Raw genomic sequence first — 25,633 nt, forward strand, 5'->3', positions numbered from 1 at the left:
AAAGAGAGACCCGTAGTGAAAAACTGAAAGTGACTTACTGAACATGTTTAACTGTAAATTCGATTGGTCTGGAAAACTGCACTTTATTTGTCACTGCTGAGCAACTTTTGGCTCCATGAGAACCTTCTGGGGGATGAATATTAATGCTCCTTTGTATTGAAGTCTCTGAATTGATAGGCATGAGATTTAGTCCTTTTGACAGGGTTGTCACATCTGTCAGCATCAAACAAACAGATCAACTTATCAAATTGGGTTTCTGACAAAATCATTTTACTTCAATGTCATTTAGCTTTTTTATATTAAACCTTTAAGTTTAAGAGAACATGTGGAAACACATCACAAATACATCACCAAAAAAAAACTAGACAAGATTCAGAGGAAGAAATGAGGAGGGACACTGGAGAGTGGAAGGGTTTAGTGCAGGAATTTCAAATCCTGAGACCAAAGCAGCTGATGTAATGTAAGAAGTAGAATGATAGGCAAGTCGATAAACTAGAGTCATCAGGATTTTAGGAGTCGAGTTTTGGATATGGGGAAGGGTGAGCTCAGAATGGATTTAATTGTGAAGGTGAAAATTTAATCGCTGCAGCACAGATAGCCTGAAAGGTTAACAAGGTCGAGGAGTACTGAGATGATCATCAAGATTATTAAGGATCATGAGTTTCAGTGATAAACTTGTGGAACTGCAGAGAGTGTGGGCAACAATAGCAAAAATTTGAAGCTATAAGGAATGAGTTCAATTGAAAATTGAAAACTTAAGAGTATGGTCAATCAGTTGAGTAAGTCTGCACCATGTTATGAAAGTCACTGTTGTGCAAGGTGTTTTCTAAAGTCAAAGAGCATGGTGGGTCCTGGGGTAGAGGTACATACTTTTGGCAGAGTCATTAAGAAGGTCTTTTTTTCCAATCATTTTATTAAACATATAATAAACAATACATGAAAATAGAATACAGAATCGAATAATAAAAACAGAAACTCAATGTATTGTTCCTTTCTCCTCAATTTAGAATATTCAAAAAAGAGAAAAAAATTGTTATTAAAACCCCACCTAAACAATAAAACATCAACAGCAAAAACTGAGAGTTCACTACATGTTAATAAAAAATATTTATCTGGTCCTTGCCAATAAAAAAAAACCAGAAATCCAAAACCGCCTGGAAGGTAAAGTCAAAATACAGATTAACTCATACGAAAATAGTTTATAAAAGGACGCCAAATCTCTTCCAACTTAATGGAAGTATCAAAAGTGCAACTTCCAATTTTTTCTAAACTTAAACATGACATAACTTAAGAGAACCATTGCATCAAAGTAGGTAAATTAGGATTTTTTTCCATTTAAATAAACAAAAACAGTGTAGTAAAGGCTACAACCAGATGTGCAGAAGTAGGAATTCCGCCCACCTCTGGAAGGATAATTCCAAAAATAGCAGTCAATGGATTAGGTTGCAATCTAACACCCAGTATAATTGACAAAGTCTTGGAAATCTTCTCCAACAGACAGCAAGACAAAAACATATGAGTTAGTGTGACCACTTGTGAATTACATCTCACACATAGGACTAACATTAGGAAAGATACAGGCTAATTTATCTTTTGACATATGAACCTGATATACCACTTTAAAATGAATCAATGCGTGTTGGCACATAGTGAAGATGTATTAACCATTCCAAAAATCTTTCCCCAAGTTCCTCTGGGAGAAGTAACTGAAGTTCCAATTTCCAAGCTCATTTAATTTTATCATTAGAGATTGATTACAATTTCAATAAATTATTGTAAATATTACCTATTAAATCCTTTTTGGAGGAATTCAAATGAAAAAAGAGTATCAACCAAATCAGGTTGATTTGATATAGGAAAATTAGGTAATAACTTATTATTAAAACTTCTAACTTGAAAATATCTAAAAAAGAGTGACAGGTATATTTGTTAGATATTGAATCAAAAGACACTAAACATCAGTCAAAAAATAGACAATTCCTTTGCTTTTCAAAAAAGACAGTAAGAAAAAATAGTTCAGATAAATAGTACTAGATACACTAAAATTTTTAAATCAAAAAAGTTGCGGAATTGAAACCAAATCCGTAATCTATGCTTAGGTATTGGATTAAAGGTGTGTCTGCTAATCTTAGAAATTGTAAAAGGAAGAGCAGTTCCCAGTAAGGGAGCTAATGAATATCTCTTTATAGATTTCAATTCCAAATCTGTCCATTGAGGGTGTTCTGGTTTCTCAGAACAGCATACCAAATATTAACTGCAAATAATAAAATCGAAGATTAAGTAAGACCACACTACTACCTTTCTTCATTTTTTTTGCAAATTAAATTCACTCAACCCAGCATTCTTATTATTCCATATATATGTGAAGAAATTTTAGAGGCAATATCGTCAAAAAATTATTTAGGAATAAAAACTGGAACTGTTTGAAATATATACAAAAATTTGGGTAAAATGATCATCTTGATAGCATTTATGTGACCAACCCCAACCAACCAATTTTCCCCTGCAACCGCTGCAACCGTGTCTGCCTGTCCCGCATCGGACTTGTCAGCCACAATCGAGCCTGCAGCTGACGTGGACTTTTACCCTCTCCATAAATCTTCGTCCACGAAGCCAAGCCAAAGAAGGAAGAAAGTTATGGGCAATGGAGACCATCTAGAAAGTGTTTGTTTCACATAGTCAAAGAGAGAAATTACATTTGAATAAATCTTTAAATTTTTGAGTGATCTTAACCCCAAGATATCTAAAACATTCTTTAACTACTCTAAAAGGTATATACTCATAGATAGGTACATACATATTCATTGGAAATAGTTTACTTTTGTGGAGATTCAATTTATATCCTGAAAAAAATGGGAAAGAAAAGAGAATTGAAGGAATAGATTTCTCAGGATCTGAAATATATACTAAAAGATCATCATTTAGGTGAAATGTTTTCTCTCAGAGGATGATATGAATTTAGTACCTTCCTCCTGACAGATCAGTGGAAATGTCTATGAAAATCCTTAGAAAAGAATTCCTATTCCACCAAATACCAGCTGAACATTCAACCTTCCTACAGAAACTACCCACCCATTCCAGTTATTAGTCTAGTAAATCTCTGATATTCAAATGAAAGAGATGTATTTACATGATCTTGCTCAAAACTCTGCCCTTTTTACACATCAGAAGTCCTTTATTGGCTATAATGTAGGAACCTTGACTATCAATTTACCTACAGCAAGCTCCCATGATTTGCACTGCAATAATGATTGTTTTAATCTGTGTATTATAGTTGTTGACATGGCAATGAACATTTGTTAAAGCACGAGGAGAATACCCTGCTCTTCCAGTGGCTTGTGGGTTGGCGACATGCACCTGAGAAGGTAGATTGGATAAAACTCAGGTTAACATCCTATCCTAATGTCAGCACTTCCAACAAAGCAGTTTTTGCTCAGAACTCAACTGTAGGCATGTGTACTTTTAAGAATCAAAATTCTGTTTATTGTTATATACACAAAATGCACCAAAAAGTGTTTTCTTTCTTTGCCCTATAAAGTGTCACATAGAGATGCCACCAATATAGTGCAGTTATTAAGCCAATAAAGAGAAACAAAAGAGAGTCCCAAAACACAGCTTGACGTGCTGATGCAGTTTCCAGTTGATTGCTGTCAGAAATGAACTGGCCCAGAAGCAAACCTTCTAATGCTGGAGATCTGAAATTAAAACAAAAAATGACAGAAACTCCCAGCCAGCAGATCAGGTTTTATATGTGGAGAGAAAACACAGAGCTAACAATTTAGATTGCAGACTTGCTGAAAGGTTACTGATCTGAAATGTTAACACTGTTTCATTTCTGCTGGCCCAATTATTTGTTATTGTGGGATCTCGCTGTGAAATTTGTTCTTGCACGTGACAACAGAAGTGACACTTAGAAGATTTCATGAGCTGTAAAGGGTTTTTTGATGTCCTGAGGTGGTTAAAAAAAAAACTGAGCTAAAAGGGTTTAGTTCTATTTAAGGAGTTACATCATGGGAGTCTATTTTGAAAAATATACATTCATCTCCTTTCTGCGTTAAACATTCCTTATTACAATTTAAGGTCATCCACAGGCCCCACGACTCCAAAGTTCAATTAGCTGAATTTTATCCTAATATATCCTATAATTGTGTACAACTCAGGAAAGTACTTTATATCATATGTTCTGGCTATGTCTCACTCTTTGTAACTATTGGAAAGAGATATTTAGCACATTATCTTTAATTCTTGATATCAATCTGTCTCTGAGCCCTTTTATTGCTATTTTTGGAATGAGTAGGCCAATGGACTTAATTTTGACTCCATCTCAATCCCACGTAGCTACTTTTGCTAGAGGCTCATTCTGCTGCGAGGGAAAGATGTTGTCCCTCCCATACATTCACAATGGTTATTGGATTTGATGGCATCCCTTTCTCTAGAAAAACTTAGGTGCTCAACTACTACAATGAGTATCAAATTTTCTTCTCTTTGGGATTATTTTTTCAACTATTTTCAAAATTTATAGATCAATTATTTTGGTCATTATTATTTTTTTTCCTTTCCTTTTTTTGAAGCTATTAGTATTGAAATTAATAGTTGATGCCTGGCTTTGCCAGCTATCGGTCAGGCTGGGGTTAGAAATAGATGGTTGTTTTTTTCTTCCTTTCTTTTTTTTAATCAGTAACATAGATCATACATATCTTGTTTACCATTGTTTATCATCTGTAATTCTATTTTATCTTTACCTGAACATTATATCATATATATCTATGCAGCCTGATTTTTTTTAACAAAAGACCTATAAAAATTGTAAAGGAAAGGAGTTGCATCTTTTTGCCACATGTTTAAAAACAATGAATTGCTTGGCTTCTTTAATGATTATTCACTTCCTCATCTTCTTCCTCCTGTAGGTTGTTAAGATGATGATTGTAGTGGTCTTCACTTTCACCATTTGCTGGCTTCCCTACCACATCTTCTTTCTTGTCACCAAGCAGTACCCAACAGTGAACACTTGGAAACCCATTCAGCAGGTTTACTTGGCTGTGTTCTTGCTGGCCATGAGTTCCAATATGCACAACCCTATCATATATTGTTGTTTAAACAGCCGGTAAGTCAAGATTTCTATGGTGAATGCCTTTCTTCTCCTCACTTCATTCCAAACAATTTAAATGAATGAATGTGAATTTATTGTCATATACATAAGTACAATGTACAAGTGCAATGAAAGACTTGCTGCAGTTTCCTAGTTATGTAAAACACAAATTAAGTGTAATTAAGACACTGTAAGAGAAAAAAAGGGAAAGGGATTTGTGATCAACTCCCTGTTGTGCTCTGATTGGTTAGTAAATGTAGTGATTATCTTCCTATATAATCACCTGGAGGTCCTGGATTTTCTTTGTTTATGACTCATTTTTTATAAAAGATCCATGACAAAGTTAAATAGAGTTTTCCAAGGTTTATTAGACCTTATTTTGGTTATTACTTACCAACTTTGATACATGCTTAACATGGTGCGTAATAGATACTTAATACATTACATGAAATGTTACTTGAAGCAATACTTGATGCAGTCAATAGAGTTTCAGGTCTATACCAAGGACCTTCATCATTACAGAACTCAGAACATGTTAGAACTGGTTGTCTTATCTTGAAAACACACAGAAAAAGACCTTGGTCTCACAGGCTCCATTTAAAGGAATCCAAAACAAACTGCGGGCTGTTCCAGATTGGCAGCCCTTGGTTATACAAGTGATTTTAACCCCTACAATACTGGCCCCTAATTATTATATCTACCAATAATAATTACCTACTACTAAACAAATCAAATATAATAATACATAGGGTAAATATTCAATAGAAAGTGAATAATCAAAGCTTTCTGCTACTTGTAAAAGTCAGATGCTAGAAATTTTTCTGTTTAGAAAGTCAATTTCAATTTCCAAGGTATTCACTTTCTTTTTTTAATTTTTTTATTTTTCACACTATGAACCATATTAACCAAAATACACACAAACATTTCCCTCTTAAATATACACAGTATCATTTTCTCCCCTTTTACCCCCTCCCTTCCCTTCCCCCCCCTCCTTCCCACCTCCCTCCCCTCCCACTAAACGTTCAACATATACAATACTTTAAACCCATTAAACAATGTCATCACACAATGAAAATAAACAAGAAAATTATGTCATCTACTTTTACACACTGGATCAGTTCATTTCATCTTCTTATCATTCTGTCATTTTAGGGGGTGGAGGTACTTTCTTGAGGTCACAAGATGAGTCTTCTTTCACTTTTTCCTCTTCTTCTGCAGTCGGTTATAGGAAAGGTGGGACTCAAATAGCATTGGTTCCTCAAACTCAGCAACAGCTGCTCTAGCTTCTATTGTCTTTTCCTCTAAGTCTGGGTTTAATTTTGCAGCCTTCAATTCAGTTTCATTTCTTGATAATTTAAAGTTTTTTTTAATCAGATTCTCTCTCTGTATTTATCAACTGAGTCTTCAAGAATGTAATATTTCTTTCATTTTGCATCTTCAACTGGATACATTCTTCATTGTTCATTGTTTTCCATGGTTAGTTGTATGGTGTCATTAAACAATATCTTGTTCTCTTTCAATAAATGAATCTCCTCCTCTAACCCTTTGCATCTTGATAATGCTGAATCTCTTTCTTCAATAACTGCATTCATTCCTTTAGCAGTTATTCTTTTCTTCCTCTTGGTTTTACGAATCCTATTTACATTTCATTTTTGTCAACTGCTTTCTGAGCTTCTCTTTTGGTTTACTTTCAAAACTGAAGAATCATCAGATTCAGATTTGTTTCCAACTACATAATTAAAATCCTTTTGGTCACTATTTTCTAGACCATCCAATATTTCTAAGTTCTTTTTCAACAATTTGTAGTCTGAAGTTAGTGGCACTATATTGTCAGGTTTCCAGATATTTATTTCATTCCTGCTCATGATTTATTTTCAACATTAAGATTTTCTAAGAACTCTTTGTATTCTTCTGAAGGTTCTTTTGAGTTTTACAACAGATATTGTATTGACATTTGTTGTTGACTGCATCTGAGCAATATTTCTTTCGAATGGTTTATTGATTGTCCATCCAATCATAGTTTTAACAGTGTAATGTCCATCTCCCTCAGTAGGGATTAATTCTATTGCTTTCAGAACCTTTGGTACATTCAAACCAATTAGCATTTCTATCTCAGAGTTATGAGTTCCCGGAATATAAACCTTTCTCAGATATTTCCACTGATACACATCACTTTGATGTGGATATTACTTTCATGTACAGGCATAGTTTTCTGTGTATATATGCCTGGACAATCACAAAAATCGTTGCTTTGTATTCCAGCAACCTCTAATCCTGAAACCATGTTACTTTCAATTACCTTTCTTTGCCCTATGATTTACAATGGAATCTTTGTCTTTTGTCCTTTAAGACTAAGCCTTTCCAGAAAATCCAACTTTTTTTTAACCTGGATCTCAAATATGGATGGAAAAAAGGGATAGAAAATTTAAAAATAGAATAAGTGTCTTAAGTATTCAACCCTGCATTGTGCAAATATGGCTGCCATACCTGCGGACATTGGCGACTTCAGGGGTTTCTACGAGGCTCTAAAGGCTGTGTACGGCCCCTCACCCCAAGTCCAAAGCCCGCTGCGCAGCTCAGACGGCAAAGTCCTCCTCAGCGACAAGATCTCCATCCTCAACCGATGGTCAGAACACTTCCAACCTCTTTTCAGTGCCAACCGCTCAGTCCAAGATTCCGCCCTGCTCCAGCTCCCTCAACAGCCCCTAAGGCTAGAGCTGGATGAGGTTCCCACCCTGGATGAGACATATAAGGCAATCGAACAACTGAAAAGTGGCAAAGCAGCAGGTATGGATGGAATCCCCCCAGAAGTCTGGAAGGCTGGCGGCAAAACTCTGCATGCCAAACTGAATGAGTTTTTCAAGCTTTGTTGGGACCAAGGTAAACTGCCTCAGGATCTTCGTGATGCCACCATCATCACCCTGTACAAAAACAAAGGCGAGAAATCAGACTGCTCAAACTACAGGGGAATCACGTTGCTCTCCATTGCAGGCAAAATCTTCGCTAGGATTCTACTAAATAGAATAATACCTAGTGTCGCCGAGAATATTCTCCCAGAATCACAGTGCGGCTTTCGCGCAAACAGAGGAACTACTGACATGGTCTTTGCCCTCAGACAGCTCCAAGAAAAATGCAGAGAACAAAACAAAGGACTCTACATCACCTTTGTTGACCTCACCAAAGCCTTCGACACCGTGAGCAGGAAAGGGCTTTGGCAAATACTAGAGCGCATCGGATGTCCCCCAAAGTTCCTCAACATGATTATCCAACTGCACGAAAACCAACAAGGTCGGGTCAGATACAGCAATGAGCTCTCTGAACCCTTCTCCATTAACAATGGCGTGAAGCAAGGCTGTGTTCTGGCACCAACCCTCTTTTCAATCTTCTTCAGCATGATGCTGAACCAAGCCATGAAAGACCCCAACAATGAAGACGCTGTTTACATCCGGTACCGCACGGATGGCAGTCTCTTCAATCTGAGGCGCCTGCAAGCTCACACCAAGACACAAGAGAAACTTGTCCGTGAACTACTCTTTGCAGACGACGCCGCTTTAGTTGCCCATTCAGAGCCAGCTCTTCTGCGCTTGACGTCCTGCTTTGCGGAAACTGCCAAAATGTTTGGCCTGGAAGTCAGCCTGAAGAAAACTGAGGTCCTCCATCAGCCAGCTCCCCACCATGATTACCAGCCCCCCCACATCTCCATCGGGCACACAAAACTCAAAACGGTCAACCAGTTTACCTATCTCGGCTGCACCATTTCATCAGATGCAAGGATCGACAATGAGATAGACAACAGACTCGCCAAGGCAAATAGTGCCTTTGGAAGACTACACAAAAGAGTCTGGAAAAACAACCAACTGAAAAACCTCACAAAGATAAGCGTATACAGAGCCGTTGTCATACCCACACTCCTGTTCGGCTCCGAATCATGGGTCCTCTACCGGCACCACCTACGGCTCCTAGAACGCTTCCACCAGCGTTGTCTCCGCTCCATCCTCAACATCCATTGGAGCGCTTACATCCCTAACGTCGAAGTACTCGAGATGGCAGAGGTCGACAGCATCGAGTCCACGCTGCTGAAGATCCAGCTGCGCTGGATGGGTCACGTCTCCAGAATGGAGGACCATCGCCTTCCCAAGATCGTGTTATATGGCGAGCTCTCCACTGGCCACCGTGACAGAGGTGCACCAAAGAAAAGGTACAAGGACTGCCTAAAGAAATCTCTTGGTGCCTGCCACATTGACCACCGCCAGTGGGCTGATATCGCCTCAAATGGGCATCTTGGCGCCTCACAGTTTGGCGGGCAGCAACCTCCTTTGAAGAAGACCGCAGAGCCTACCTCACTGACAAAAGGCAAAGGAGGAAAAACCCAACACCCATCCCCAACCAACCAATTTTCCCCTGCAACCGCTGCAATCGTGTCTGCCTGTCCCGCATCGGACTTGTCAGCCACAAACGAGTCTGCAGCTGACGTGGACTTTTTACCCCCTCCATAAATCTTCGTCCGCGAAGCCAAGCCAAAGAAAAAAAAGACCTGCAAAAACATATTATACTTCTTCCTTAAATTATAAGTAATTTTTCTTCAGGGGAACACGACTATGCATTTCAATAGACAATAGACAATAGGAGCTGGAGTAGGCCCTTCGGCCCGTCGAGCCAGCACCGCCATTTTACAGATCATGGCTGATCACTACCATCAGTATCCCTTTCCATCCTTATCCCCATAACCCTTAACTCCTTTGTCCACTAGAGTCTTATCTAACTCTCTTTTGAACACACTCCATCGGCCTATGTCCAGAAGGGAATCAGATTTCCAGATAACTGCAATTCATTTCCTGATCATTGCCATGCAATTTTAAGAAATTCTAATTGGTACTTAGACAACCTCATTTTAGGTCTTGTGTCCACAATATTCCCTGGGAGAAACAATTCTGGACTTTGTGGCAATTGGTTTCCAATGATTTGGTCTAATAAAATTCTTAAATTTTTCCAAAAGGGCTTCAGTTTAGAGCATGACCAAGTAGAATGTAAAAAGGTTCCTATTTCTTCCATACATGTAAAACATAGATCAGGTATATTAGAATTTAGATTTTCTGAATTAAATTCCAGATCCTGACAATTCCTCTTTCTTTCTTTCTTTCTTTCTTTCTTTGCTTCTTCCTTCAATCTTTCATTTTCTACCTCTTCATTTTATTTTCTTATTCACTTTCTCTTTCATTCTTTTCCTTTCTAATTTCTATTTTCTTTTCCTTAGCAAGGGGTTTTTTTTGGGGGGGAAGGAGGGATGGGGTTGTTTTGTAATTTGGACAACCTGTATCAATGATTCCTTTTCATTTTTTTATATATTTGTGATGATTAATTTTTGATACTTGTTTGACCACAAAATTAAAATAAAATATTTTTTAAAAAATTAAGCCTTTCCATAAGCCCCACCGTGAAAAATGATGCAGTGTCCTGGGTCTAGAAATGCATAAGTGGTTCTCTAATAACCACTTAGCCATTTTGAATCCTTGATTAGGAGCCATATGCTGGCAACTCTTCACAAGTTTTCTTGTTTATCCACTCGTGAACTGGAGCAAATACTCGAAACAATCCTCTGAGCTGTAACTTTTAATTTCAATACTGCATTCAAAGCTTTTCATAAACCCTTGAAATTGAAGTGGGTCACCATCAAAAATTGGAATTGTTATTTTGGGTAGAGAAGAGAGTGTCTGTAACTGAATTAACAATGCAGCCATTTCATCCCGTCTTATCATGCTTAGGTTTGCGTTACTTTGTCTATGCGGATTTCTGCTTCTAGCCAGAAGTGCCTGGTATAACCCCATAAGAGTTGGCATTTGGCTCCCATCTTTGTCCAATGCAGCCATCATCGGGGTTTGATCTCTGGCTCCTGAGATCCATTTTCTTATCTTGGGATCTTCCTCATCTTATATCCATGGCAATGGCTCAGCCCCACCTCTGCCAATTTCCACCAAGTCCGAATTGTGACTGTAGCACTGGCTTTGCACCAAGTCTTAATTTGCTTATTCTTGACTAAGCATTTCTTTTGTCTACCACTGGTTCTGTTTTGTACCTAAACCTGTCTATTTCAAGACCAGGCCCTGGCTGTGGTTCTAACGCTGTAGCTTTGATATTTAATAGTTTCCTTTCTTGGAGTTTGTGGTGAAACCACTATTGTGTATGTAAATGATATGGCCTTTTACGTTTGACCCTGCTCTCACTGGCCGGCTCATGACTCCTCCCTTCTCTCCCCATAAAGGCTGTCATGCCATAACCCTGCCCCCAGTTCGAGTCTGGGCCAGAGTGAGCCAGCAACACAAGTGATGCTGTCCACCTCTTGCTAATAAAAGCCTTCAGTTCCAGTGCATCAATTTTATTACCAAGACTTTATTTTTTCAGAACATAGACAAATACTTGAAGCTGGATTGCTTTGAGATTGGCCTGAGAGAACCCAAAGCAGCTGACAAATTCATGCTCTGGTGCCACTGTTTCGTAAGATTTATTGCAGTCTCTGTCGCTGCAATCCAGAACCTTTGAACTTACCAGCCCGTGACCTGGCCTCATTGACAGAAATTTCTTTGTCCATTTCCAGTTGCTTCCTTTGCTTTTTTTTGCTCTATTTCCTCCACTTTTAGCTGCTCCTCTTACAGTGTCCATGTCCATCTTATCTGCTCCTCCTAATTTTCTAAATTCAATTCAAGCTGAAGCATTTTCCTTTCCACTTTAAGAGCTGCTGCATCTATTTGAATCTTTTAATGCATAGATTCAACATTTGAAACTCTGAAACTTGCTCTAGAGCTCCTCATGCTGCAAATATTTGATGCACTATCGTGTGATCTTATTAGGTCCTGTACGTCAGCAGATGCTTTAATATCTGAAAATGTCTCCATTTTAGATTTTTCATCCTTCACACCTGCAGCCATTATTGAGAATTTGGTATGCAATTCTATTAATGGTTTTTGCAGTAATTCCAAGAGTGGTGTTTCCCACATAACTGTTTTCCTTTCTTTATCCATGTCATCCATCAATCTTGCTTGAAGAATTTTTTTGCTTCCCTTTGTACCTAATTGCTGCTTTTGCAATTCTATTACAAGCTCCATTACTTTCAAGTTCTCGACACATAATTTCTTAGCAGCTGTCTCTTGCTTCTTTGCAGCTGCTATTTTTTTCATTGCGCCATTTGTCACACTCAGACATCAAACATGCACCACAATTTTTCCAAAACCAAAATAGTCCATCGGACAAGCGGCTCCAACGTCCCAAACCATGTTCTAATCTCGAATAAACAAAGAAGGCTTACCACTTCAACAATTGCTTTGATTGTTGTGTTTCTTCTTCCGAACTACTCTAAACAGAGCCCATTTAATCCTGCCAAGTTCAATTTCCAACTTTCTATCATCTTCCAATCCGTCCTTCTATTGACTAATGAGTCAGTAGTCCAGATTTTCTTTGACTTGTGAGTCTTGCTTGAAGATCTGTCTTCTAATGACTAACAAGTCAATAACAACCTTTCTATTCACTAAGATATAGTGACTATCTTCCTATATGGTCACCTGGAGGTCCTGGATTTTCCTTGTTCATAAAAGATCCATGACAAAGTTGAATAGAGTTTTCCAAGGTTTATTAGACCTTATGTGGGTTATTACTTTTCAACTTTGATACACGATTCATATGATGCTTAATAGATACTTAATGCATTGCAGAACTCAGAACAATTCAGAACTGGTTGTCTTATCTTGGAAACACACAGAAAAAGACTTTGGTCCTTCAGGCTCCATTCAAAAGAATCCAAAACAAACAGCGGGCTGTTCCAGACTGGCAGCCCTTGGTTATACGAGTGATTTTAACTCCTACAGTGGACATTTTGGAGATTACTCAAAATATTATAACATCAGCTTACTTTTACTGGAGCTGAGCAATGTTGTGGAGATGCAAATAGCTGATCTTCATGATGAGCCAGATAGTGAATTGGAATCTTATCTTTGGATCACATTCAGCCACACTGGTAAGACATTGTGATGGGAATGACAAAAGGCTTCTAAAGGATCTCAATGGGTTGGAATTTAATGCTGGGCTATGCCAAAAATGAGGAGAGGTAATATAATCTCGAGGGCATCGTTCCAAAGGGGACAAGAGGGAGAATATGGCATATATTCTGTATGTATGCATTGCTGAAAAGGGCAGTATACGTTGAGAAAGCTGTCAAAATCATAAAGCCATGCTGCACAAAAACAGGCCATTCACCACAGTTCATCCATGCAGTTCAATATCTGGATCATATTAAGATCAGCTATTTGCATCTCCGCAACATTGCTCAGCTCCCAATCATCTGCAGTTGATAATCGCATGTCAAGATTTTTTTTCCCATTCCAGACATAACTGGTCCAACACATTTGAACCATTGCTACCATAGCTTTTTCTTCAAAACTTAAACGGATCTAAACATTGGTGCCCATATCCTCTCTCCCATTCAGCCATCATTTTATTTTCATTGACCAACATTTGCCTATCTGAGTTAGTCCCATTTGCCTGATTTCACCCCATATCCTTTTAAACTTCCGTGTCCATAAAGATGTGTGTGATATCCTGGGCTTTATAAATGGATGAATAAATTTCAGTAGGGGAAGATATAAATAGATACCCTCACACTATCCAAATGAGCACTTGAATTGCCAAGGCATAGAAGGTTACAAAGCGCTAGTAAATAAAATTAGTGAAGAGTGGCACTTGACAGTCAGCAAAGACATGGGGGGACAAATAACATTTTTGGCTTTATGTTTTTATGACTATGAACAAGGAAGTTATGATGTACCTTTATGAAATTCTGGCTCAGTTACAAGTCGAGCCTTGTCTCTAGCTTTATGCAACATGCTTTAGAAAAAAAATATGAAAGTTGCAGAACAATTCCAGGGATGAGGGGGAGGGGGGGGGGGTGCTTGGATTATGCAGACAGAATGGAGAGTTTGGAGCCTTTTCCTTACAAAGGAGGAGATCAAGTAGTAATTGGTTGAGTTGAAAATGTGTCACTAAAGTTGATTGTTTCATTGAGCAGATCAGTAGCTGCAGAAATAGTATCAATAAACTTGGAGTTTACCTTTCAAAAGATGAATCAGCTTCAGAGATGAGTTTATGTATCCCATGATTTTTGGATAATGAGCCAGATTTCATTAAGAGCCTAATGGTCCATGACCGTTATGTATAGTGTTCAGAGAACAATTGTGCTCAGGACAGTGTTGGAAGGGAGAAATGTTAAACAGCTTCAAAGCTTTTTGATTCTTGTTAGGGAGATGTGCCACTCTAGTGACATAATGAAGGTAAATCCCATCCATGATTCATTATTGGTTTCCTTCTGTTGAACAGAATCCTGCCCTCATTAATTATTCAAGATCACTATTCTCACATTTTAATTTTTAATATATCACATTTAATTTTTATGGTGCTTACATTGCTCTTGATTAATTCCTTTTCAGTAAACAATCATTTAAACTATCTTTAAAAACGATTTTGATTTTTCAGGCAAAATTTGCATACCCCTGGTTTTTTTTAGCTCTATTGTGTCACCTTTCTCTTTGACTCCCTGATGCCAGGAAGTGTCCAAGATTTTGCCATTTTATACATTTGATTTTAGTTTATGTTGAACATTAGTTACTGATGGGTCTTTTTCAAATCAAGCAATGGACTTGCTCCTTCAGGGTTCAAAATGATTTCATATTGAATTGTTATTTTTTTGAACACCTCCCAAGACTACTCCATCATTTTATCCATTAATAGATTTGCCCAGATTACCATGAACAGTCTCTGTCTCATCACATTAAAATCAGTCTTGGCCATCTTCAGAGTTGTGTTTATAAATGACTCAGATCATTGAACAAAGCCACGTATCTCCCTTTGCACAGAAACAAAGAGCTGCAAGGTTATAAGCAGTGCAGACGGAAGCATTAAATTCCAAAATAGAGGACCTTGCATTTGTCTGTACAGAAATTTATTTACCAGAGATTTCCCCATTTAATTATAAACAATTGGAGCAAATGAATAATACAAGACCCCATAAGTAGATTTCTTTGTGAACAAATGCTAGTTGATCCTCATGGATCTAAAAAAGAACAGAAGAGAGTACTTTCCAAACAATGAATGGTGAGAAGCTGTGAAGATCCTTTGACCATCACAGACCAGTCATCTAGTTCTTATGACATACAGAACAATTGCAAATGGAATTGAGCATTGTTGAAGTTATAGGCCTATTAGTCTGACGTTGGTAGTTGGAAAGTTATTGGAGTCAATCCTCAAGGATGAGGTTATGAAATACCTCGAAGTGCATGGCATGGTAGGTCCAAGCCAGCACGGTTTCATGAAGGGAAGATCCTGCCTGACCAATGTAATGGAATTTTTTGAGGAAATCTCAAGTAGGATGAACAAGGGAGAGGCTGTGGATGTTGAGTATTTGGATTTTCAAAAGGCCTTCGATAAGGTGCCTCATAAAAAGATTCTGCCATAATAAGATAAGAACCCAGGAATTACAAGAAAGATATTAGATTGGGTGGAGCATTGGCTGATAGACAGAAAACAAAGGATGGGGAAAAAAGGGATCCTGTTCTGAACTGTTGCTGGCTACTAGTGGTGCTCCGCAGGAGTCAGTGTTGGGGCCATTTCTTTTTACAGTGATTTAGATTATGAATTGAATGGTTTTGTGACTAAGTTTGCAGATGACACCAAGATAGGTGGTGGAGTAGGAAGTGTTGAAGAAACCGAAAAGATGCAAAGAGACTTGGACAACTTAGGAAAGTGGGCGAAGAAATGGCAGATGAGATACAATGTTGAGAAATGTACAGTTGTACATTTTGGAAGAGAAAATAAACAGGCAGATTATTATTTGGGTGTTCAAAATTCAGAAGTGCAAAGGGACTTGGACTCGTACAGGATAACCTAAAGATTAACCACTGGGTTGGATCGGTAGTAAAGGAAGTGAATGCTGTATTGGCATTCGTTTCAAGGGGAATAATGTATAAGAGTAAAGAGGTAATGAGGATCCATGGGGCACTGGTGAGACCTCATTTGGAGAACTGTATGCAATTTTGGGCCCCTTATCTTAGAAGGGATGTACTGATCTTGGAGAGAGTACAGAGAAGATTTGCCAAGATGGTTCCTGGAATGCAAAGGCTAACAAATGAGGAACGTTTAGCAGCTCTGTATTCATTGGAGTACAGAAGAATGAGAGCAGATCTCTCAGAAACATTTCAAATGCTGAAAGGAATGGGACAGAGTAGGTGTGAATAAGATGTTTCCCTTGGTAGGTGAATCCATGAGAAGAGGGCACAGTCTTAGAATTATAAGGTACCCATTTAAAACAGAGATGAGGAGAAATTTCTTCAGCCAAAGGTTTGTGGATTTGTAGAATTCATTGCCTCATACAGCTGTGGAGGCCCGATCATTGGAGGAGTTTAAGGGGGAGATTGATAGTTATCTAATCAATCAAGGTATCAAGGGATATGGGGAAAAGGCTAGAATTTGGAACTAAATGTGAGAACAATTTAGCTCAGAGTGGATTTGTGGAGCAGACTCGATAGGCTGATCAATTATGAGCAAATATTCTCAATTCTAGCATTATGATTGAGCTGAAGGTGATTGAGCCTGGGATAGGATACTGTCCTAAAGAGTTCCTTCAGTGAAATCCTGAGTCTGGAATTATTAAACCATAAAAACCATTTTCTTTTGAATAAATCATGACTTAATCTGTTTGTTTGTTTCTTTCTTTCTTTCTTGAGGCCACTGACCTCAACTTATCAGGTCTTCTTCATGCCACATTCCATCAAACGCTGCCTTAATGTCAAGGGGAGTCACTTCCATCTCACTCCCAAAGTTCAGCTCTTTAGGTTATATTTGGGCCAAGGCTGCGATGAGGTCCTGAAGTGCTGAACCTTGCAACCCCAAAGTGACCATGAATGAAAAAGTAAATTTTGTGAGTAAATGTTGCTTGATAGCACTGCTGCTTGCAAGTTCCATCAAAGCATTGATAGCTGAGGGTAAATTGATTGTGCAGTATTTGTGGGATTGAATTTGAATAACTTTTTTTTTCTGAACCAGCCATTCCCGCCTAATTTTGCACATTGTCAGTTAGATGCCAGTGTCATAACTGTACTGTAACAGCTTGGCTGAAAGTGCAGCTAATTAGGGGTACAGATTTTTAGAACAACAGCCTGGATGTTGTCTGGTCCCATATCCTCTATGTGATATTTTTAAGGATGCAGTTCACAATATTAGGCAGCATTAATGGCCATATCATTTTCTTTGTTTCTGTCCTTGCAGATTTCGAGCAGGATTCAAGAAGGCTTTCCAGTGGTGCCCCTTTATTGAATTTACCAGCTCCGATGGACTGGAATTACAAACAACCAGATTTCAACCCACCAGGCAGAACAGTGCTTACACAATTTCCCGCATGGAGTCCAACATGACAGTAGAGCTCGACACATCCGAAAGTGATGGAGTGGAGACATGCAGGAGAAAGGGCACTGTTTTACGAAATGTGAATTTCAATGGACACGCTCGAAATAATTCCAAAAACACTTCCAGAAGTTCAAGCTTCTTCAGCCAGGCAAACACCTCTTTAGACGAATGCTGATAAAGCAGAAGATTTTGTTATCTCGTTAATCAACTGGGCATGCTCAATTGGCATGGTTCAACATGGAGTCTGTCTCCTTAATGTCAACTTGGCTTAGTTGATGAAACAGAGCTGAGTGCACAATTCCATTCCCACTGCTGATTCCAATCCTCTGGGCAACTATATGGCAAAGGTTAACCCTTGTTTCTGGATGTTGGTCCCCTTCTCTGCTAAGAAATGTATGTTTTAGACACAAGTGGCTGGAACTGCCCTCAAGCTGTTTATTATTAGTAGTAAGTGTAGAATTGCCTAGCCAATGGTTGATTAAAAACCTATACAGAACACCTGGGAAGCTGTTGGAGAAGTGTTACCCAACTTCTTCCCAGCCCAAGGTAGCACATTTCCAGCAGCAATTTGATATTTTGTCTGCTTTTAAGGAAAATAAGAGTTGTCCTGAACAATAACAATCCCTCAGCAGAAATGAACAAATTTGATGGAAATGGCTACCCACAATCTTGTCCTTCTCAACAAGAGCATAGAACTACTGAAAAAGTAATGAATTAAAAGTAATGAAAAGTGCTCTCAGTTTTCCAGTTTGCTCTGATAAGCAGTGGAAGTGGGGAACAGAGCTGCACTCTTGAAAATGCTCAGTAAAAAATAGCATGTCTCCCACCTATCATTTGTTCTCTCACTGCCATCAATGTATATATTTAGGTCAAAATGAAAAAAGTTAGGCCTTAAAATTATACTATCTTTAATTTGTCTATTAAGAGTAAATGTATACATGGAAACTTTACCTTTTGCAAAGTAGTGGTGCGTACAGGTTGTAACTGATGTGAATTTCTCAAGTAATAACTTAGATTTACTCACTCCCATTAGATTAGTTCACTCCCATTTGAGATATACTCCTGGGAGAATGGGTTGTATCTTCAGCTAAATTCCTCATCCTTGTTGTTCCATTAAAAGTAAAACATGAAAGTCTGCAGACACCGTGGTTGAAGTAAAAAACTCAACGCTGGAGAAACTCAGCAGGTCAAACAGTATCCTTTATATTCTTCTTTCTTTGGCTTGGCTTCACGGACGAAGATTTATGGAGGGGGTAAATGTCCACGTCAGCTGCAGGCTCGTTTGTGGCTGACAAGTCCGATGCGGGACAGGCAGACACGGTTGCAGCGGTTGCAGGGGAAAATTGGTTGGTTGGGGTTGGGTGTTGGGTTTTTCCTCCTTTGCCTTTTGTCAGTGAGGTGGGCTCTGCGGTCTTCTTCAAAGGAGATTGCTGCCCGCCAAACTGTGAGGCGCCAAGATGCACGGTTTGAGGCGATATCAGCCCACTGGCGGTGGTCAATGTGGCAGGCACCAAGAGATTTCTTTAGGCAGTTCTTGTACCTTTTCTTTGGTGCACCTCTGTCACGGTGGCCAGTGGAGAGCTCGCCATATAACACGATCTTGGGAAGGCGATGGTCCTCCTTATTTTTCGGCTTGACCCCTTCATCAAGGTAGGCAAAAATGTTGGTAGGCATCCAAATAGCCTTTTGCGACCACGCCTCCCCCTTACCCTTTTATTCAGAAGCCTGCCGACATTTTTCCATACCTTGATGAAAGATTCAAACCTGAAACATTGGTTATGTATCTTTATCTTTGCTATATAAAGGACACTGTTTGACCTGATGAGTTCCTCCAGCATTGTGTCTTTATGTTCCCTTAAATGCATTTTTAGGGAGAATATATCCAGAGTTTGAAGTGGAGATGTAAAAGAAATGAGATGTCAAGTGTGACAGAGTATTTAGAGGTGGCTTGGGAGGAATTGCTAGAGCACACACACATTTCAAAACAGAATTTTTGCAGGACTTTTGCAGAAAGAGCAACGAAGTTGCAGAATACAGCTGGCCTGGGAGAGCACGTGATCTTTGCAGGCTGATGGAAAACAGTCTGGCTCTCAGAGAGAGAGGGAGTGAAACAGAGAGGAGAGACACAGAAATCAGTTCCAGAAGGACAAAGCTGGCAAACCTTTGGAAGGCTGTCTGGTCAAAGGAGAAGACTAGCTGTCTGATGTGACTCGAAAGAAAGAGGATCATCTGGAGAACCCTGAAGGGGGCAAGTTTCGTCAGCGACTGATTAGAAAGGAATCAGGTGCTGATGTCCTGGAACAAAAGGAATCTCTCTCTCTGAAAACCAAAAAGAATACTCCTGAGTGGTAACTATTTGCCTGTTAAGCACCAAAGACTGGTGAACTTTGTCATTGCTAACTTCTGTACACAGTACAAGAATTGCCTGCAATCAGTGAGATTGGACTGTGGTCCAAAGAACTTTTCTAATCTTAAATATACATTACACACACCTGCGCTTAGTATTAGAGAGGGGAATTATGTAGGTTAGATAGGTTAAGTAAGTAGGTTAAGTAATAAGTTCAAGTTTAATTGTGTTTTCTTGTTCAATTATAATTAAAAACTACATTTGTTTAAGTAACCCTGTGTTGTGGTGCATATCTATTCCTGCTGGTTTTTGGGGTCCTTTGAGCTCATAACACAAGAAAGATCAAAGACAAAGCAACCACCAGAGAAGCCATAGATTCTCAAGGTGGGGCATGGGAATATTTTGGTGGGGTGTGAGATTTAAGATTATTTTAGTGGGGTGTAGGAATATTTTGGGAAATAATTAAAAAGTTGGTTTGAAAAAATAAACTTGTTATGTTGGTGTAAAAGATGTGACTTGACAACACTGTCACTACAACACAATTGTGGTAACTTACAAGTAAAATCACTTTGTTCTTTTTATTTTCATAACATTTTCATAACATTTGTTTTTGCTCTTCCAATGTTTCTCAGTTGTTTCTCTTATTTTAACTATTGTTATCCTTGGTTAACATTATAATTATATATTTTTTGACTGGTCTTAGCATCATCCATTCCAAATTATCTCATTGGCGACGAGGATTCCAAATTATTTCAACAATCATGTCTCTGTCCATACCCCTTTACTTTTTCAGTTCAGCAGTGAATGAGACCTGTATCTATATGTATCTTTGTACACTAGCATACTGATGTAGGTGGGGGGGGGGACGGGGACCGCCCCAAGTACCAGCTTGAGGGAGATGCCAAAATAGAAAAAAAATTGGGACCTCAGAGAGCATGAGGCTAGCACAGATTTGATGCACTGTGTTAGTGTTTTTTTTTCATGTTTTTTGGGTCAGTATCCTACCTTTGATTCGATTATTACATTTTTCAATTCAAAGACTTAATAAAATAATGATTAATCAGTTTCAGGGAGCTTGCGCTGTTGAATTAATCTGTTTCAGGGAGCTCACACTGTTGTATGTTCAAAATGAGCAGACCAAGCAAACAAAAGGTTTGTCAATATTCAATGGAGCTCTTGAAGGTTTATACCTGCTGTACAGACTTTGACATATGTATCAATGAAAGCAGGCTGTCTTGAAGCTCATTTGAGGGCAAAACATCCTAACTATGTCAATTTGAAATTGGAATATTTTAAATCACTGAAAGAAAAATTTGAAAATAGATCAAAAATCACTTCATTATTCGCAGAACAAACTACAGCCCTTGAAATTTCTCTGCTGATAGCAAAACATGGGCAGAATCATATGATTGGGGAGGAATTGATTGTTTCTCAAAACCTTTCTGCGAAAGGTTGACAAAGATGTCCGAGCAATGCCATTGAGTAATAGTACTGTCTGCAACAGAATAGATGACATGGGTCAAGATCTTGAAAAATAGGTTATTGAGAAGTTGAAATCACAAAAGTTCTCAATACATCTGGTTGAATCTACCGTATTGGACAGTGAGGCTCTGTTATTGCCATATATTGATCAGGAAGAGTTTCAAGAAGAGATGTTCTTTTGTGAATCGTTAGAAACAACCACTACTGCAGTTGGTATCCAGCAAGCTGAAAAATTATTTGTATGAAAATGAAATACTAAAAGGAAAGATTGTATCTTGTGCAACAGATGTGTAAAAAAGCAGGATGTTTAAAATTAATGAAGGATGAAAATCCAAACATGTTGGTTGTGCATTGTTTTATCCTCTGAGAAAACTTAGTTGCCAAGAAAGTTTTCCCTGTTCTACATGAGATACTGCATTCTGTGATCAAGTGTATCAATGCCATAAAATCTAATGCCAAATGTGAACGTCTGTTTCAGCAGTTTTGTGTCGATAAAAATGCAGAAAATGTGAGATTATTGCTTCACACTGAAGTAAGGTGGTTGTCAAAGGGAAAATGCTTCAAAAGGTTTATGGAACTGTGATTTCCTCAGCAAATTTCTGAAATGAAGGTCTTGCTAACAACAGATGGTAAAGATTATGTGAGTTACATGATGGACATTTTTGAGAAACTAAGTACATTGAACAAGTAACTTCAAGTAGCAAATATGATACTTATTGATGCAAAAACAAAGATATTTGGATTCATGGCACTTCTAGAATTATGCCAAAGGAATATTTCTGCAAGAAATTTCAGTCAACTCTATTGGTTGAATAAGTGTGAGGTAACTAATACTGCTACAAATATAATTGTTGACTATTTGAAAATGTTCGTTAACTGATTTCAATGATAGATTTTGTGATTTAAAGGCAATGGATTTTCCCTCTTGGATAACTCAACCATTGCCAGTAGACTTAGGTGAAGTTCCAGTGCAATATCAAGAGGAGTTAACTGAGTTGCAACATAATGAATCTGTGAAAACTCTCTTCAAAGTGAAAGGAACCATGATGTGGCTGTTTAACGAGATCAAAATGAAATACCCAAACTCGACTACTTTAGCAAGGAAACTATTGATCCATTTTCCATCGTCTTATATAGTAGAATGTGGCTTCAGTGCTGTTAGTGATTTGCTACAAGCTAAGATAAACTGACTGGAAATAACAAAATGTGGAGATTTAAGGGTGAAACTATTAAAGTTAGTCCCTTGAATCCAAAAAATCTTCAGCTAGCAAGGTTCCCACTCAAGTGTCGACAGTTGTTGAATGTGTGTTTGAGATGGTTGACATATTGAAGTAGTAGTTGAATATGAAATATGTGTTCCAATGTATTCCCAACCTTAATACACTTGCAGTAAATTATTTAATTAAAACTTCTTTTGAATATATAACATTTTTTCTGCTAATGGTGCGGCATACGTTTTTTTGAAAAATGTGGGGCCTAAGGCAAAAAAAAGGTTGATAACCACTGCACTAAGCTGTTAATAACTCCAGAGCTTCAGAATAACTTTCTGAAGTGAAGACAGGAGGATTTTGTCTATTGAATAAGAACAGCAAATTAAAATGTTAGTGATGACAAATCAGCAAATGTTGGAGTCAACAGGTGTTCAGTAATAACTGCCCCAGTTCCCTAAAATGGTGAGAGATTTTTAATCTACAGGGGGGGTCCAAATATCTTTCTGCATCTTCAGTAATTCCGTGCAATTCTTTAACATCATATTCATCACATTCATGGTATACCATTCCTTTTTTTTGTTACTTAGTGACACTGAATTTTACTCTGTTAAAAATTTTGTTAGAGATTTTGTATTCCTGCTTTCTTCATATCCCATAATACTTGGCTACCTTATTGTATGCGATTTTGGATAAAACCAGGACAAATCTGATCATTGCTTATGGATCACATCAAACTCAAAGCCAGTAACTGCTGCATCCCTTAACAATTTTATTTCTTATGCTTAAAATTAATGAACATTTTTAAGATGCTCGGCTTTGTTTAAAAAGAATATTTGAATATTTGCTTTAAAATTGGCAGAATTTGTGTATTGTGTATCTGTGCTTTCTCAGAGAAGCTTGGTTGTGTTTTTTTAATGAACTATTGTGTTTATGAAGAGTTTTAAATAAAACTGAAAACCTTGCCAGGCTGGTCAATAAGATAGTCAAGTCCAGCACTTTGTTGTAGAATTGCAGACACATCTAACTTTACAATGTAAGAACTGTAGGTTAATCATATTAACACATTATTCTGAAAGCCTCTTGTTACTGACAGCAGCTTTTGTAGCCATTTATTTTATTAGAATATATTCTTATTCTTTAAAGAGCCACATTGAGATTTGAATGCTATTCGCTGGATGAACCAGTCCTGCTCACTTTCCTGTCCAGCAATACCTCCTTAAAGATGTCCTCATCTCAGAGGAATGAATTTATTCATTAGTGGACACTTGATGAGCACATCAGTCATCATATTTAATAAATCATGTGAGTAACTACAGCATCTGGCACTTAGTATGTAGAATTTAAACCAATTATGTCAAGCACATTCCATCTTAAATGTTGCAATGTTAAAGCCATTAGGAATTCCACAATGTTTATCCGTACACATCAGAGTTAACAAAGCATGAAGAGACAGAAATTCTTCTGTTTCCCAGTCTGGTGAAATAGTTTAGATAGTAAGTTGAATCAAATGCATTATTAGATGGATTCACAAAGATATAATTAAAGAGTTCTCTGCAATCAGGTTTCCTCAATATTAAAGCCTGCCACCTCCAGTTGTGTGATTACAACTATGTTTAGTTTTAAAAAGCAATAAACTAATCAAACTTATCAGGAATGCCAATCACCTTTACACCATTACAGGTCTTCCCTATTGCTTCCCACAGCAGACAGTGAGACCCACATCAATCAGGCTGTGCCCAGCATTAATATCTTTGTGACCACATGTTGAAAATATTTAAACTGAAGTTTTTAAAACTTGTAAAATAAATGTTTTTAGCAGAAAATCATCTCAGTGGTGATAGCAGTGGCATTATTCTTTTTGGAGTTTGGTGAATAACTCTTCAGTGGCATTGGTATTAACTGTTTAACCAGAAACTAACCATCATTCAGTGCTTTGTTTAGATGATTTAAGTCTATATTCATTTCAACTTGGATAAATGTCTATTTTCAGTTCATCATTTTGGTTCATACTTAAGTTTCATCGTCAGAGATGGTAGGTGTTTCATGTTAAAATTAAACTCACAGTTTTATCTTTCTCATCAAATACTAAGCCTTCATCAGTCTACATGAGGGGCGGTGGGAGGGGGGGGGGATGGTGTGGGGGGTGCGGTGTGAGTGGAATTCTTTCAGCTACTCCAACAGTGGGAATTCATATTACTCAACAGAACAACTAATGCAGAGGTATGGTAGAAAGGCAGAAACAGGTACTGACACTAACAGCTTGCTGAGACGTCAGTTGAGCCGTCTGATCTGAAATTACCATATTCACTATTTGTGCGTACTCCTGAAGAATGGGGGAGCCAAGCACAGATTAGATTACCCCTAACCTGGACACATTTTCTCTGTTTTACGGTGTTTTGTTTAGAGATGCAGCACAATAACAGGCCTTTTGAGGCCACACTGCTGAAATACACCAATTAACCTACAAACCCCGTATATCTTTGGAATATGGGAGGAAACAGGACCACCTGGAGGAAACCAATGCAGTCATGGGTAGAACATAAAAACTGCTTTAAATAGTGCCAGATTTCAAACGAAGTCGCAGGCAATGTAATACCATTGCACTATCCACTATGCTAACCATGTCAACCTTTTTCCCTTTCTTTTCATATTCCACTTTTCATATGCTCACACTGCTTGCAAATGTATTTTATTCCCGTGTTTCCTTTGTCACTTGGATTATGCCATTTAACCATCTCTTGTCCTTCAACCAAGCATTTCACAGGTCCTCCAATTCATTTTGTCACTTGAATTATGCCATTTAACCATCTCTTGGCCTTCAACCAAGCATTTCACAGGTCCTCCAATTCTTTTTTGCAGACTATAATTTTCCAGTCTTTGCACACACCACTGCCCTTTCTCTCATTATGTTATACAAATCAAGCTTGTCTATAAGCATCCTAGCATCTTCAGAAAAGGACAAATACTTGAAAAGTTTAGTGCAAGTTTCCACACAGATGTTGCCTAGAATATTGAGATTTTTCTGGGGTTTTTTTTCCCCCAATTACATTTTACCTGTTCAAC

The 25,633-nt window shown here is 38.1% G+C and overlaps 1 protein-coding gene across 1 annotated transcript in view; it reads left to right on the forward strand.

Annotated features, from left to right (window-relative positions):
* Nucleotides 1–17,705, forward strand: part of LOC138759348 (neuromedin-K receptor-like) — a 103,495-nt gene extending 85,790 nt beyond the window's left edge. The window contains exons 5-6 of the mRNA XM_069929981.1: nucleotides 4,908–5,104; nucleotides 17,393–17,705. Of these exons, the coding sequence (XP_069786082.1) occupies nucleotides 4,908–5,104; nucleotides 17,393–17,705 (510 nt within the window). The remainder of the gene's footprint in view (nucleotides 1–4,907; nucleotides 5,105–17,392) is intronic.
* Nucleotides 17,706–25,633: the final 7,928 nt, after the last annotated feature.

The sequence above is a fragment of the Narcine bancroftii genome, chromosome 1 (assembly GCF_036971445.1).
Source record: "Narcine bancroftii isolate sNarBan1 chromosome 1, sNarBan1.hap1, whole genome shotgun sequence".
NCBI lineage: Eukaryota > Metazoa > Chordata > Chondrichthyes > Torpediniformes > Narcinidae > Narcine > Narcine bancroftii.